This window comes from Hemicordylus capensis, chromosome 2 (genome assembly GCF_027244095.1).
Source record: "Hemicordylus capensis ecotype Gifberg chromosome 2, rHemCap1.1.pri, whole genome shotgun sequence".
Lineage (NCBI taxonomy): Eukaryota > Metazoa > Chordata > Lepidosauria > Squamata > Cordylidae > Hemicordylus > Hemicordylus capensis.
In genome coordinates this window covers 42715040-42729671 of record NC_069658.1, presented here as the reverse complement: position 1 = coordinate 42729671, position 14632 = coordinate 42715040, and the positions used below count along the sequence as shown (strand labels likewise).

Sequence of the window (14632 nt, the reverse complement as noted above, 5' to 3'; positions counted from 1 at the left end):
CTTTTAAAACGGTCCGGCGGAGCGGCAGCGTACCTCCTTGCTACCCCGGGGCCCGGTGCGGATTATCTGCCCGGAAAGACTATCTCTTCCTTGAAATAAATACATTTTGCTATTAAGTTATTTGTTTGTAACGTTATTAGACAACCTTAGTACAGAAACAGCTGCCTCAGTCCGCTCCGCACAGCAGACTTGTTCCACAAAAGCTAGTTGCATGCCTGCCTGTTGTGCTGGGATGGAGCTCGGAGCTCAGCAGTTTGCAGTCCCATTGGCTGCAAGGCAAAGCAAGCATATGTTTGCTTCTCCCCTTGAGATGCATGGGGTCTGAAAGGCCCCACTGTCTGTATCTGTTAGTGAAATAATGCGGGGCCTGCAGGGGTGGTTGATGAGGCAGGGCACTAGGAGAAAGTTCCACTGACTGGGTGCTGTGTGGCAGTCCAGGAGGAAGAGAATTTCCGCTCTTAACTTTTCATCAGTGATGGAGCCTCCAGGACACAACTCAGCACCTTGTATGTGCAAGGTTGCTGAATGAATGTATTTCCTCATTGAGATCAGTAGCTCAGCATGCAGCAGAGGCAACTTGCCAGCCAGCAGCCATGCGCCGCCTGCCAGATTGCGCTACTTTGCTCTGTCAGATGTTGGACAGTGTTTGTTACTTGGGCTAGCTGTTCCCAGAAAGTTACTTCCTCCAGCAGCAGGCACTCTACTGTGTCTGCCATCGCTCTGCAGAGATGTAGGCCTCCTGAAGCCAGAAAACCCATCACCGCTGATAAGCAACATCCCGTTTCCTTCATCTCCGTCCACGCCCCTCCCCCGTACTAAAAGGAAACTATGGGAATATCCTTCCCATCCTAAATGCCATGCATCTGTCACTGGCACTTTTGTGTAGCAAGAAGCCACCTCACTGACTGCCAGTAATGAACTGAAAACAAAAAAGAACCAACTTACTTCCAGTTTAAAGAACTTTCCCTGCTGGTTGCCTGTGCTCATTTACCACAGGTGACTAGAAAGTTACTATTTACAAGCCCATGTAATGAATTCTTCTATGAAGAATTTTCCTAAGCCAGTCATAAAGTTATTCAAAAAGCCACCTGTGTGCAGATTATACTGTACCATTTACATCTGTTGATTTATAATGGAAAATGGTGAAGCAAAATAATCATCCGCAAAAAAGTGCATTAGATTTCACCATTCAGTTGCTGATAGCCACAGTCTAGGCTGAGATGTTATAAATACGCTCAACGGTTAGAAAGAGAGATGTTAACATTGTGAGGTTTTGGAAATAGGAGGTTTAAAGGGGTGTATATGGTTTGACACATGTATGCGTGGAGGCTTTAAAGCTTCCATTGGCAGGGACCGCCCCCTGAAACACCACCACCAAAGATCAGGAAACTTGCTTTAATAGTGTTCTGTTAGGCACTGTTAGGTGACAAGCTGTGTTCCCTCTCATTTTCCCCCCTCTCTGTGCCGAATGAGTTTTGTTCTGGGCAGCAGTATCAAGGCAGTGTGCGCGTACCTGCATTCAGAATGGGGCCTTCCTGAGTGGGATCTAAAATGAACAGAGCAGACATCCAAAAACTTGTGAGCGTGTGCACGTGCACATGCCTTAGATGGAACAGTGGTGTCAAGGGGGAAATTGGTGAAATTAAAAACACCCATACACATCCTCAAGGTCTTTGTGCAAAAGCCTCTCTGGATACTGACTGTAATGTGCGTTTTCTTTATCTGAAATTAATGTTATCATTTGAATTAACTTTTAATACTGGCTGCTATTCTATCTTGTCTATTTGCTCCTTTAGTTACTGCTGTCTTCTGTGGTGTTTTAGTGTGTTTGATTGTGTTTTGCTGTTTTTATAATGGTTTTTGTAACTGTGTTTGATTGTAAGCCGCTCTGAGAAGCAGTGTGCTGGAGAGTCAGGAAGGAAATATTTTAAACTAGCTGAACCCGCACAAAACAACTGTGTGCAGGGACTCTGTTGCCTCCCCCACCCCACAACCCCTGCTTTATTGTTCAGTGTCAGCTACCCACTCTCAGCCCCCCCACTGCTCGTTCTCTCACTCCCTGCCCCCCCTCGCTCATCCCCTCCCCGCTCTCTCACTCGCTTGCCCCCACCCCACCGCTTGCTCACTCGCCTTCTATCTGCTCCTCTTCGCTGTCTGCATATGGAATCCCCACTGCCCAGTCTTCATGGTGGTGGTTAACTCTGATTGGTAAAACACTGTGTGGGCGAGGCTTGCCACATACAACCTTGGCGTGTATATGTTCTTTAAGAATCCAGAAATCTAAAACACGCACAATACAATTAGACTTAGCAGCACTGTTTACCAATCAGTGAATACAAAACTACACCCATCTATTACTGTTCTAAGCCTGATAGGCTAGGAAGATAATTTTACTACAATTTTACCAGTTTGACATTTTACAATTCTGCCAGGTTTAACAGTGTAATAAAGGGGTGCTTTTGTATTCACTGAATTTGTCCCACAGTCTTTGAAATTCTCATACTTTGAACATTTTTTATTGAAGCCTATAATACAATTACATGCTCTGTTTTTTAAAAATTAGACTATGATTGCTTTTTAAAATGTTTCACCTGCAAATGTCAAGATATAACAGATGTTATTCATAGGCCGAGAAGTTTGCGGAGAACAGATCTCCATGCAAACAAGATGCATCTCCAAACAACTTGCTGAGTTCTGAAGATGCCAAGGAGCAACTCATAGAAGAGTGTGAAGAAATATGGAAGCAAATAGAAGAGGTAATCAGTGATATTTTAGAGATAGATATTGACACTGCAGCTATGTGTTTGTTTAAATTTTCTTATATACTTCCTCCAAAGACTCTAGGCAGTGAACAACAATACCAATAACAGTGTTTTAAAAAATTAAAGGGCAAATGTTTGGCGAAACAGGTAGGTCTTAAGAAGGGCCTTAAAAGCAGCTAGGGAGGGGGTTGCATGGATCTGGGGGGAAGAGTGTTCCAAAGAAGAGGGGCGGCCACAGAGAAGGCCCTCCACTTACGTAATTAGTGAAGTTGTGCACACAAATATTGATAGTAACCTGATCTTTGTTTCCTTTCTGTCGTACTTGTACGAGTGTCTAAGGAAACACAAGAGTGACAAATATCAGCTCTGCAGAAAATTAAATCCTCAATTGTTCAGTAAGCACATGTAGTAAATGTACAGAGGGAGAAGCAGCAGACTACATTCCCGAATTACACATGTTAATTTAAATGCCTAAACAGAGCACCTGTGTACACAGTTGCACTCATAGGGATCAATTCACTGTTCAGATGAATCACATAAGTTCGAGGCAGAGGCTGTATGAATCTGAATTACTGAAAGGGGCAAATAAAAGCAGATAGGAATAGAAATAATTTCTATTACTTTGCATCGGATGAAGTGGACTCTAGCCCACAAAAGCTTATGCTGAAATAAATTTTTTAGTCTGTTGCTTTTGTTGCAGAAGATTAACTCTGGAAATAATGTATTGTGATGACATCGCAGAGTTAATCTTTTCTCATTCTTTTATAAATATAATAGGAAATAGGATAGATTAAATATATGAGCAGCCAGATAGTTTCTACCATATTGTACTTATGCTGCCACAATATAAGTGGCATGGTTCTGCTTGTGTAAATCTCAGAAAATGAGAGGCAAAGTGTGCAATGAAGAATTTAGGAAGAACAATTTTTGGAAACCATAAATGAGCTAATTATAGTTTTATAAAGAAGTTAATGACAGTTTCTAAAACAGGAAAATGGTATGGCACAATCAGTTTTATTTTGAAGAGAATTTAGGCACAATCCAAGTAAAAAGTGCTTCTTAGACTCCAATTATTTCAAGGGGAGAGTTAAACACTTCTCCCAATTAACTCAAAGGGACCTTAATGTGTAACATTGTCTGGACTGTGCTCTTTTAGAGTTTGAGTTTGCTAGTGAAGGGATTTTAAATGATCACTTGATTGGTCTTAAAGAAAAGCATAAGCATCATGTGGACACATAATATTCATTTATCTCTTTCTCTTTCTCTCCTTTTTAAACCAAGTTTCAGAACAAGATAACACTTCAAGAAGTAGAAACTCTTCCAGATTCAGATCCCAAGGTAAGGCCAGAGTTCAGAACCCTTATTGAAAAGGTTTGAGTACATATTGAAGCCTATTTGTTATTTCTGCTGCGTCTCACCCTAGAGGTGTAAAAATAGCATAAAGCAACCATAATTTGAATTATATTATAGACAGACACAACTGGATTGAAGTTTAAACCTCAACATAGCCACAATCATTACCAAAAAAAGAATAGAAAACATGCTATTATTGTAGTATAATAATTAATAAATTAAAGTAAAGTAAATGAAGTCAAGATGGTAGTGGATTATTTGTGCTGTCCAGTGTTTAATAGCTGGAATATATACTTGGCAGTATTTATTGTGGCACAGGGCTTTGCTTACACTGCAGTGGCTAAAAGTGTGCTGGCACTGTCTGGCTGTGTCTTCCCTCATCACCACCCCTTGCCTGGCTGCTGACAGAAAAAGTTCTTACATAAGAACAGTCCTGCTGGATCAGGCCCAAGGCCTATCTATTCCAGCATCCTGTCTCACACAAATGCCCGTGGGGAGCCCACAGTCAAGAGGTGAGGGCATGCCCTCTCTCCTGCTGTTTCTCCCTTGCAACTGGTATTCAGAGGCATCTTGCCTCAGAGGCAGGAGGTGGCCTATAGCCAGCAGACTAGTAGCCATTGATAGACCTGGCCTCCATGAATTTGTCTAAGCCCCATTTAAAGCCATCCAAGCTAGTGGCCATCACCACATCCTGTGGCAGAGAATTGCATAGATTAATTATGCATGAAAAAGTACTTCCTTTTGTCAGTCTTATGCTGGACGGAGCAGAAACCTGGTGATAACTGTTTCCAACTAGATACCACTGTATTATAACATTTAACCCCTGCTTTTAAAGCCCTTGTATTGCAGCTGTACTAACTATCCTTCATTGCCAGCACAAGTTTCTTCCACTGCTAGCTGTATGGGGTTGTTCAATACAATAGCCAATATCATGGTTAAGTATTATTACATGGTTAAACTTCCCACTTTTTTGCGTCAAATTGCTAGATTCCCTCCCCCCATCTTTTTTATTTGTGCAATAAAACAGTTTTTTAGAGTACTTTTAAATATTTGCAATATTTGATAGGTCTCACTGTTAATGAAGCGGATGAAAGCTCTTGCTGCAGAATCCAGCCAGTGGCAGACAAGAATGCCAGAAAGTAAGATTTTGAATTTGATATTTCATTTTACAGAATATTAACGCCAAAGCTTGATATTTCATTTTACAGAATATTAAAGCCAATGCTCATGAAATTCTGAATGTTTAAAGTGCTAGGCTTTTTAAGGGAATGAATAATTGTATTAATTAGCTATGTCTCTATCTTTATCCATTGTCCCTTTTTGTTCTCTGAAACTTTTAGGCCTCTTTTGCTATTTTCTCTACATCCTGAGCAAGTTTATGTCAGTACAGTAGTTTTATTCTATTCAAAAGGCCTTTCATTTTGCTTATCCTTACTACTGAAATATAGTTGCTACTGACAGCAGTGTTCTGTCAGAAATGATAAGACAGGGTGGGGCAACATCCGGACTAGTCAGTCATGACTAAGCATCATTGAAATCAATGAGACCACTGTTCCCTCTAAAGCATGCGCATGTGCATGCGCTCACAAGTTTTTGGATGTCCGTTGAGTTCATTTTTTATCCCGCTCAGGTTGAATCAGGAAGGCCGCATTCTGAATGCACGTGTGCGCACACTGCCTTGATACTGCCGCCCAGAACAAAACTCATTCCGCACAGAGATGAGAAAAATTAGAGGGACCACTGAATGAGACAAATTAGTCAAGACTAAAGTCCCATTAATTTCATTGGGATTTATTCATGACTAACTTGATTTGGATGTTGACCATAGTGTTTATGTGAAATGCAGAACCTTGAACTCAGTCTTGTGTTTCTTTTGCGTAGACATTTTTTGGAACAGTAGCTTTGTATTCACAATTGCTTGTTCACATCACTTGCTTTTATGTCCTCTAAATAGCTAACTCTAATATCATTATAATTAAAATAACTCTGCCTAGTGCTGGTTGCATTGTGCTCAGTAGATCTGAGAACACCTAGCTTTCTTTATACTGTGTCCCCTATCATTAGCTATAGTCTATCCACAAGGAATCCTCTGTTGTTAAAGTTAATTGCAAGGGTCGACAATTTTTGACTGGCCTTGGTAGCCAAGCCAAAAATTATGGTAATCTGCCTCTGCCATGAGAGGGGGTTTCGGGGAGCTCGTTAGTGTTTGCTTAAATCTTTTTCTATTTATCCTGGCATTACCTTTCTTCGCTGCAACCCTAATGAGGTTTCTGTAGAAACAGGATCTGCATAAGTATGGATCTTCTGTACTGGAAACGCAGTATTAGGTGGGGTAGGGCATAGACAAAGTCACTCTAAGTTTCTTTAAAGTTGAACTTTAAAGTTATTAACAACGAATTCTGAGGTCACTTGATTATCTACTTAGAAATTAGGATTGTTTACTTGCTTAATTACAAGATTGTTGTTGCTGTATTGTTACATCCACCAGGCAAAGTCAACACCTTCATGAGTCTTAGCTTTACAACAGTTTCCTTTCCAAGCTCATAGAACTGATTCATTTTATTTTTTGAACTCTGAGCCTGACCTGGTTCCCTTTACTTCCCCACCTTCCTACCAGGCTGTGTGACAGACATCTCTTTGTCAACCGCTAGTTCCAACTGTCCCTCTCCAAAGATTCCAAGGGTAACTGCTTTTCTCCACAAGGGGGTTTCCCAAACTCCCACTGCAAGGCTTGTCTGGCCAGCCACACTTGATATCCTATTTTTAACCCCTTCGTATCCAGACAAGTCTACACATATTACTCTCCAACCTTATTATTGAATGATTTATTATAGAATAAATCATTAAATATGATTAATTGCTTTATTTTGTTTTATTTATTGATTTTATTTGTTTTATTTAATTGTCGGGAAATGACTTGATTAGCAAGCCAGAGGTTTGCCGGTTTGACATAGGAAGATGCTGAAAGGCATCATCTCATACTGTGCAGGAGATGGCAATGGTAAATCCCTCCTGTAGTCTACTGAAGACAACCACAGGGCTCTGTGGGCGCCAGGAGTCGAAATTCGACGCAACAGCACACTTTACCTTTAATATGAATATAATATCATATAATCAACCTTATGTGTGTGTGTGTCTTTTTCCCCCTTTCCCCCCTTCTTCTCTTGTCTTTGTTGTTGTTTTAATTTATGTAAACCACCTCAAGTCTAAGGAAGTCAGGCGGTCAATAAATTTGCTAAATAAATAAATAAGATGTTTAGGTTTGACTTGCTGTTTGTTATTTGTTCAAAATGTAAACCACCCTGGTTTACAAGGAATTTCCCCCTCAATGAGAAAGTTAGACACAGACTAACAATTGCTTGGCCAAGATATTGCAAGCACTGTGGCAGAAGCTCCACCCCGGCACCTTTTTTGTCTTCCCTGCTAGTGAGGCATCAATGCTCCCTGCACGCTTCCCAGCCAGAAAGAGTGCCAGGGATTTGCTGGCTTAGCCCTGCATCAGCAAAGTGTCCTGTAGTGCCTTGGCAACATAGCTGCCAAACCAGCAGCCTTCCTCCCTACCTTAGGTGTGGGGAGCGGGGTAAGGATGCCCCACAAATGTGAAACAATCTCCACCTACCTCTGCAGCTCTAAAATTGGGAAGAAGGCTGGGGTTTGCTTATCTTCACTCATCAGGGGCTGCAGTCTACTCATGGCAAAGTAGGGGTTAGGGTCAAGCAGAACATATGAAACCCTGGTTATTACATCATTTGGCAAAAAATATGTTACCCTGGTGAATCACAGGGGAATAGGAACTAAGGAACAACTTGATTCAAGTCTTTATGGATAATCAGCATCTAACTGTCATTTGGAACACAGGGCAAGATAGTAATTACTTGTGTAGTGTCTGCATTTGATTATAAATATTGGTTTTGTAAACACTGAAATTCATAGAGGCTGCTATCCTTAAGAACATGTTAAAACACAACTTAAGAAAATACACATTCTGCAGCCAAGCAAAGCTAAGAGGAACTGCTGCTGCTATTGGCAAGACAAGAAGCAGTTATTTATGTAGTAATGCTTGATATCCCAATGTTTCAAAGTCTTGCAGAATCCATTCTGGACTGTAGAGTGCATGTAATATAATCCAACACGTCCTGTAGTTCTTATAAGAAACCACCACTATATGGGACAGAGTATAATGATTTTCCTACTCACAGTCTATTGATTATGAATGCCATAAAGAAAAAGCTCAAGATATTTCCTATGTTTTTTATTTACTTAATATAACCTTATCACTATTACTTCACTCAGGTGTACAATCCCAACTTCAGATTCTGGTTTATTTGCAAGTTTTTTATAGAATAAGTTAGGATTGCCCAGTTCAGATGTCACAACAGATATTGGCTTGTTTTAAATCAGAACTGGAAATACAATCCTTCCTAGCCTCACATATAAAGGGAGAAGGAAATACGTGCACCCAAAGCTAGGAGATGTCACATAAAACCATGATTCAGTCCTGGCTCCAGATGACTTCTGAATTGGGTCATAGTCGCTTTCTTGCTTTGTTGACTGCATATCATAGTTTACTAAAGTAAGTTGCCGGTTCTTGACCCCTTAGGGAAGGCATATTGGCTGATTAGATAGAATAAAAGTGAAATCCACAGCAGGTCTGAAACTTTGTAGTAGGACACAGCAAAACAAAAGATGGGAAAACATGATTTACACTAAGGGCATATTAAGGCTATGCACATGATCCGGAGGGTAGGGGTGTGCATGGAACCACAGAGGCGCGGTCTGGCACTGGGGGGAGTGTGGCTTTAAGGGCAGAGGGGTAGTACTTACCCCTCCCGCTGCTTTCCCCCCTCCGGCGCTCGACTTATTAGCAAAGTTTTTGGGGCGGCAGAGTTCCTCCCTACCGCCCTTGCCCCCATCGTTGTCTTGAAGAAGGAGAAGTTGGTGCCACGCATGCGCCCGTCGCAGTGCATGCCGCATACGTCACACATATGCACCGCGCGCGGGGTGACAGGCGCACGCGCGCGCCGCAACGGGCACATGCGTGGTGCCAACTTCTCCTTCTTCAAGACAACGATGGGGGCAGGGAGGAACTCTGCCGCCCCCAAAACTATGCTAATAAGTCAAGCGCCGGAGGGGGGAAAGTGGCGGGAGGGGTAAATACTACCCTCCTGCCCTTAAAGCCACACTCCCCCCCCCCCCCGCCGGACCGGCCGAATTCCAAACCGGTCCGGAGGCCTCTTACATAGTCCTGGACCAGTTCCGTGCACACTCCTACCGGAGGCGGCGGCAGGGAAGTCAGGTATGAACCTACCTTCCCCCAGACAGTCCATTCTTCGGCACGCCACCGTGTGCCCACACAGTCTGCGCTGCTCCTAGCAGCACCTAGCTCTGGAGGCAAGTTCTCCCTACAGACCTTGAGTACAGTGCATTGGGGGATCTGTGTCTCTTCTGTTCGGGCTGCCTGCAGCCTGAGCAAACACATGTTCCTGGTCATGGGGTTAAGAGTGCACTCGTGCCCTTCACTCTGGTTATCGGCCGGGTACAAAAGTCAGGTTAGGTGGGCTGGCGGCACCAGGATCCACCCAGATCCTGGTGCTTTACAAGTGCAACCCTAACCCAAGCTGGGCTGCCCTAGCCTGGGTTAGGCTGCCCGTGTGAATAGCCTTATTGTGTTCCATCATAATTTTAAGTTTTTGGATTTTGTTTTTCCTGTGGCATTTACTATTGTGTTACTAGACTCTTAGAAATGTGAACCAAAACAATTTTTCAGTTGTGCTGTGAGCATGGAAAGTATCTATCAACAAATAGTTTATTGCACTATAGCCTATTTATTTGGAGAGCAGTCAGCAACTCAGCTGAATTGCTGCGACACTCCCCTTCTGTACCAGCACAGACAGCTGAACCTTCTCAAGATCATGCAACACACCGGTCATGTAACTGCTGCTGACACTGTTTGCATTTGACCCAAGCACTTGCTTGCAGTGGCTCCCAGCCTGACCACAGGCGTTTGTGAAGCCTCTTGCTAGTTGCAAACAGAATCGCCATGTAGGTTGCGTGAGTCTGCATCGTAGGTATGCTTGGGGTTTGCAGGGAGGTTCAACAGTGAGCTATAGCTTTGCAAACTATGTCTGGCATTCTTAAATTTGTATCCCGCCCTTCCTGCATATAGCTTAGACTAGTGACATAACACAGGGTTCCCTGGCCATTTCCTGTGTTGGTGCTGGCAAGGCTTGGACCTGCTTAGCATCAGACATTATTTCACCTCAGGTGCCTTCATAGTGTTTTCTGGACTGAAGACCACATAGAATTTGCAAAAATATCTATATTAAGCTGAAAAACACATGGGTGGAGGGTGTTTCTTTTTAAATGCTCTGGGTTGTACCAGTGCTAATTTCTTCATGTATTAAACTTTTCTGCTAAAAGGCTTAAATCTCTTGAGGGCATCATTGACATTTTGTGTCCATCTGTTGTTCCATTCACCCTCAGATGTAAGCATTTCTCCATTGTTGTTTTTGACTGAGCCTATTTCTGTCTTTGACATTGCCGCAAAAGGTTACATTTGCTTTAGAACTGCGATTTTCTATATGATAGATTTTAGTCTATTACTCAGTCTGTAACCTTGACATTGTTTAAATTTTTTATGCTGCTTTTCTTTTTTCATTTTCTCCTCTCAACATTTTATTAGTCTTTTCATTCAGTGTTTCTTTCAGTAGAAATAAGGTAGACAGTAGCTGTGGTGCAGCTTCCTGAAAAGCACTTTAGACAGGTTGGTATAGCCTGTTAGCAATTTTCAAAGGTTTCAGCAATATCATGTACTTTATTTTATGTATGTTCCAGGTTTCTGTCATTGCAGAACTCAAGGCAGCATACATACAGTTCCCAGGTAGTCTCCCATTCAGGCACTGGCTGATACCCAACTAACGAAGTGGGCACTCTTCGAGGAGATGAGCCAAGAGACCTTGCACAACTCTGCCAGGCCCCCTCTGCGCATGGTCTTGCACCAGAGCCCTTAGAGTTTAGAGTTTTCCCCACACTCCGGAAGAGCTCTTCAAGATCAAAAACCTGTTGCTGAGGGTCAGCGACATGTTTTCAGTCTTGCAGAGCCCTTCTGGAGTGTGGGGAGTGTCCTAAACTCTAAGGGCTCTGGCACAAGAGTGTGCACAGAGGGGGCCTGCAGCAGTGCCATGGGAGTTCTCAACACATCCCCACAGCCCCTCACAATGCACCTGCTTTGTTTGTCACGATATCAGCCACTGACCAGACCCAGACCTGCTTACTTTCAGCAAGGTATAATGTGCCTTCACACTTTATCCTGGGACCCAACCACAGCCATTTCTGAGATGCAGCTCACTAATACATTTGCTGCCCTTGTGGTATTCAAAAGACTGCACTCCATAAGAAATTCCATGTGTGCATAAAGTTGTTCGCAATCTCATGGCAATTCTAACACATGCATACACACACAGCGCTTGTGTCCATTTCTTACTTCAGAAAGGGACTGAAAATATAATAGATTGCCAACAGCTTTTCTTATAACCTTATTATATTCTGTTTGTAATGGCAATGTTGCAAGAAATCCATCACCATTTGTAAATATTGCTTTTCAGTATGGCATCTTATCTGTTCCAGTGTTCACAAGACAATCTTGGCACACAACCTTTAATGTGTAGTCATCTTTTAGGCCATTTTAGTTATCTGTTCTTTCTTGGTTGTTTATATTGAAATATAAAGCTGATTGATCTTTTAAAATATATGTATACAGGTGAACCCCATTATCTGTAGAGCTTCTATTCCATGGGGGAGCTGCAGTTAACAGGGTATTGAGATCAATGGGATTGGTGGGGGTTAGGTTCCGGGGGGCTGGGAAACTGGCCCTAAAATGGCAAAAAAAATGGGGAAAAGGCAAATAAATTGCCCTACCGTGTTCCATGGATGTCCAGCTGTCCAGGAATGCCTGCCCCTCAGTCTCAAATTCTCCATGTTTCCATGATAAATTGGGGGGGGGGGGAGAGATATGTGTTTTTAAAAAAAGAGTGCCACAAAATGGCTCCTGTTGACAGAATCGTGGCTGGAAATGATCTCAGAGATCATTTCTAGCAATCTAGGAACCGTGGATATGGTGGGTTTAACCTTTTTGTATCAGCAGATCAATTAGACATCCCCGGAACCGCAAATAGCGGCATTAGCAGAAATACAGTGTAGTGGCATTCTGTGTGTGTGTGATATGAAATACAAAAATTACAACAAACTATAGTGATGAAATAAGTACATTGTACAAAAGTCATAGTTGATAAGAGAAAAAGAAGAGAAATGTTAAGCAACTTCTCACATTTGTTTAGGGAAAACCACCATCCAATTTGAAATCCTTGTGGCAAGTCCTTCTTTCTGTGGGGAAAACCTTCCCTCTGCTGAAATTGCAATTCAAGAGGCAACAACATGTTACAGTATTATAGCTGTTTGGTTGATGTTGAATTGATTTTTCCATACGAATATATACAGTATAGATAGCTACGGAAAATTCACTTTTAATTGAACTTCGAGTATTGTGAGTAATGTTGGAAAGAGAAATGTAATTGTTTCAAACTAATGAGATACATTGCTAAAAAAGATAATAAGGTTTATTTTCTTTTTAACATACTGGCAATTTGTTCTACTTTTCAGTAATTACCACAAATCCAGATGTTCTGGAAGCATTAGGAAGAGAACAGGTATGTCTGTTAAGATATAGCTCTCGGAAAAGTATCAGAAGTAAATATACATACAGCTAACTTTCCCTAATAAGTAATTGGTATGAATTATAGTTGGAGGAACTCAGTTTCCTTTTTCTAAAAAAATGAAATTTAAACATTGTATTCATAGGCTGTGGTCCATAAACCAGTTAGGATGAAATAATTGGATTTTAGACACATTGACCTGAAGTATATAATTAGGTTTAAAGTTGTTGAATCTGGAAGGACTCTTTGACACCTTATGCCTAGATTATTGCATGTGAAAAATGAAACTAAATTCAGCAATATTCTTCAGCCTGTGGAAATATTAAAACTATCAAATTATTTTTTAAGAGTAATGTAGAATTTTTTATGCTAACATTTGAGCATTTTTGGAACTAAACTAGTGACTATTTTTGTTCTACTCATTGTATCCTGTAGTGGTCGTCTGTGCAAAAAGGGGCTGATTTTTGCTGATAGCCTCTCATGCTGCATGCTGTCTTGCTTTCGGGGGCCATTTGGGGGGGGCTGCAGACGGAAGGTGGCATCAGCAAAAATCACTCCTCCCCAATTACACCAATGCAAGTACTGCCATTGACAGAATGACATTTATTTATTTATTTATTTATTTAGTGCATTTTTAAAGCGCCCTAACCCAAGGTCTCATTTAGGATACAACCAACAGTACTTTTGTTCCAAGCCTGTTGTTCCAACTTAATTGGTTTCCCCCTCACCCACCGCCCCATAGGTATATTTACTATTTTCACCCAAGACAACATGAAGGACAAAATTCTGTTCTTACTGAAGTCAGTGTACTTTTGCCATTGTTTTGGGTGGAGTCCCAAATTCACTTAAAGTCTGGCCTGCACAAGACAGAGGCCACCAGCCACTTAGAATAGGGATGTGCACGAACCGGTCCGGAGGCCATTATAGATGCCTCTGAACCAGTGCGAACGTGGCCTGGTCTGGCGCCTCCGCGGTTCCATGCACATCCCTAATGTAGAATGGACTAGCATCTCTCTAGTCTATATTAATATGATTGGGCATCTCTCCTGTTCTAGGCAGGCAGCAAACACAGAAAGCTTATTGAAGCCTTGTAGGTAGTGGTGCGCATGGACAAGTTGATATGGTTTGGTCCAAATTTGGACCAAACTGCGGGTACACAAACTGGTTTGGTAAAACCAGCTCAATCTGGTTTGAAGCGGTTTGTGGCAGACCAGTTTGCAATTGAACCAATTCTGTGCATCCCTACTTGTAGGCTCCCATATATAGCTGGTAAATTGCATTCAGCTTAGTGGGTCACAAGTTGTGTAGGCTTGCCTAAACTCCTTAATGATATTAAAAACTGGACAGCAGTGCCAGCATTCTTAACAAGTTTATGCAGAAATAGCATCTGCAGATATTACTCTTTTGACTTCTTCCAGATCTGGGGCTAACAAGCAAACCTAGAATGTGTTAGTGGTAGGATTTCAACATAGTCGTTGAAGAATTGGTATGCAATGTTAGCTTGTGGTTCCTTGGCTAAAATAATTAATTATACTGTAGGTAATAAAAGAAACCACTTTTAGATTATAAGGTTTTTGCTTAACATAATTTCTTTACCTTCCTTTTGTTTGGATTTGGTTAGTTCCCAAGTTTTCTTTCACCTCTTATTAGAAAGGTCATGGAAGGGAAACCACTAATACATATTTTGTTTCAACAAAACAATTGGCTAACAACTTTGCTTTGAGGAAATGTCATACCTCCTATATCATGTTGGGTTTGACGTTCTGCTTTGTGGGCAGTTTAGCTCAAAATATCAAGTTCTCATAA

The 14632-nt window shown here is 41.7% G+C and overlaps 1 protein-coding gene across 1 annotated transcript in view; it reads left to right on the top strand.

Moving 5' to 3' along the window:
* Positions 1 to 14632, top strand: part of CENPK (centromere protein K) — a 29099-nt gene that overhangs the window by 438 nt on the left and 14029 nt on the right. The window contains exons 2-5 of the mRNA XM_053300815.1: positions 2628 to 2756; positions 4044 to 4100; positions 5182 to 5254; positions 12774 to 12820. Coding sequence (XP_053156790.1) covers positions 2628 to 2756; positions 4044 to 4100; positions 5182 to 5254; positions 12774 to 12820 — 306 coding nt within the window. The remainder of the gene's footprint in view (positions 1 to 2627; positions 2757 to 4043; positions 4101 to 5181; positions 5255 to 12773; positions 12821 to 14632) is intronic.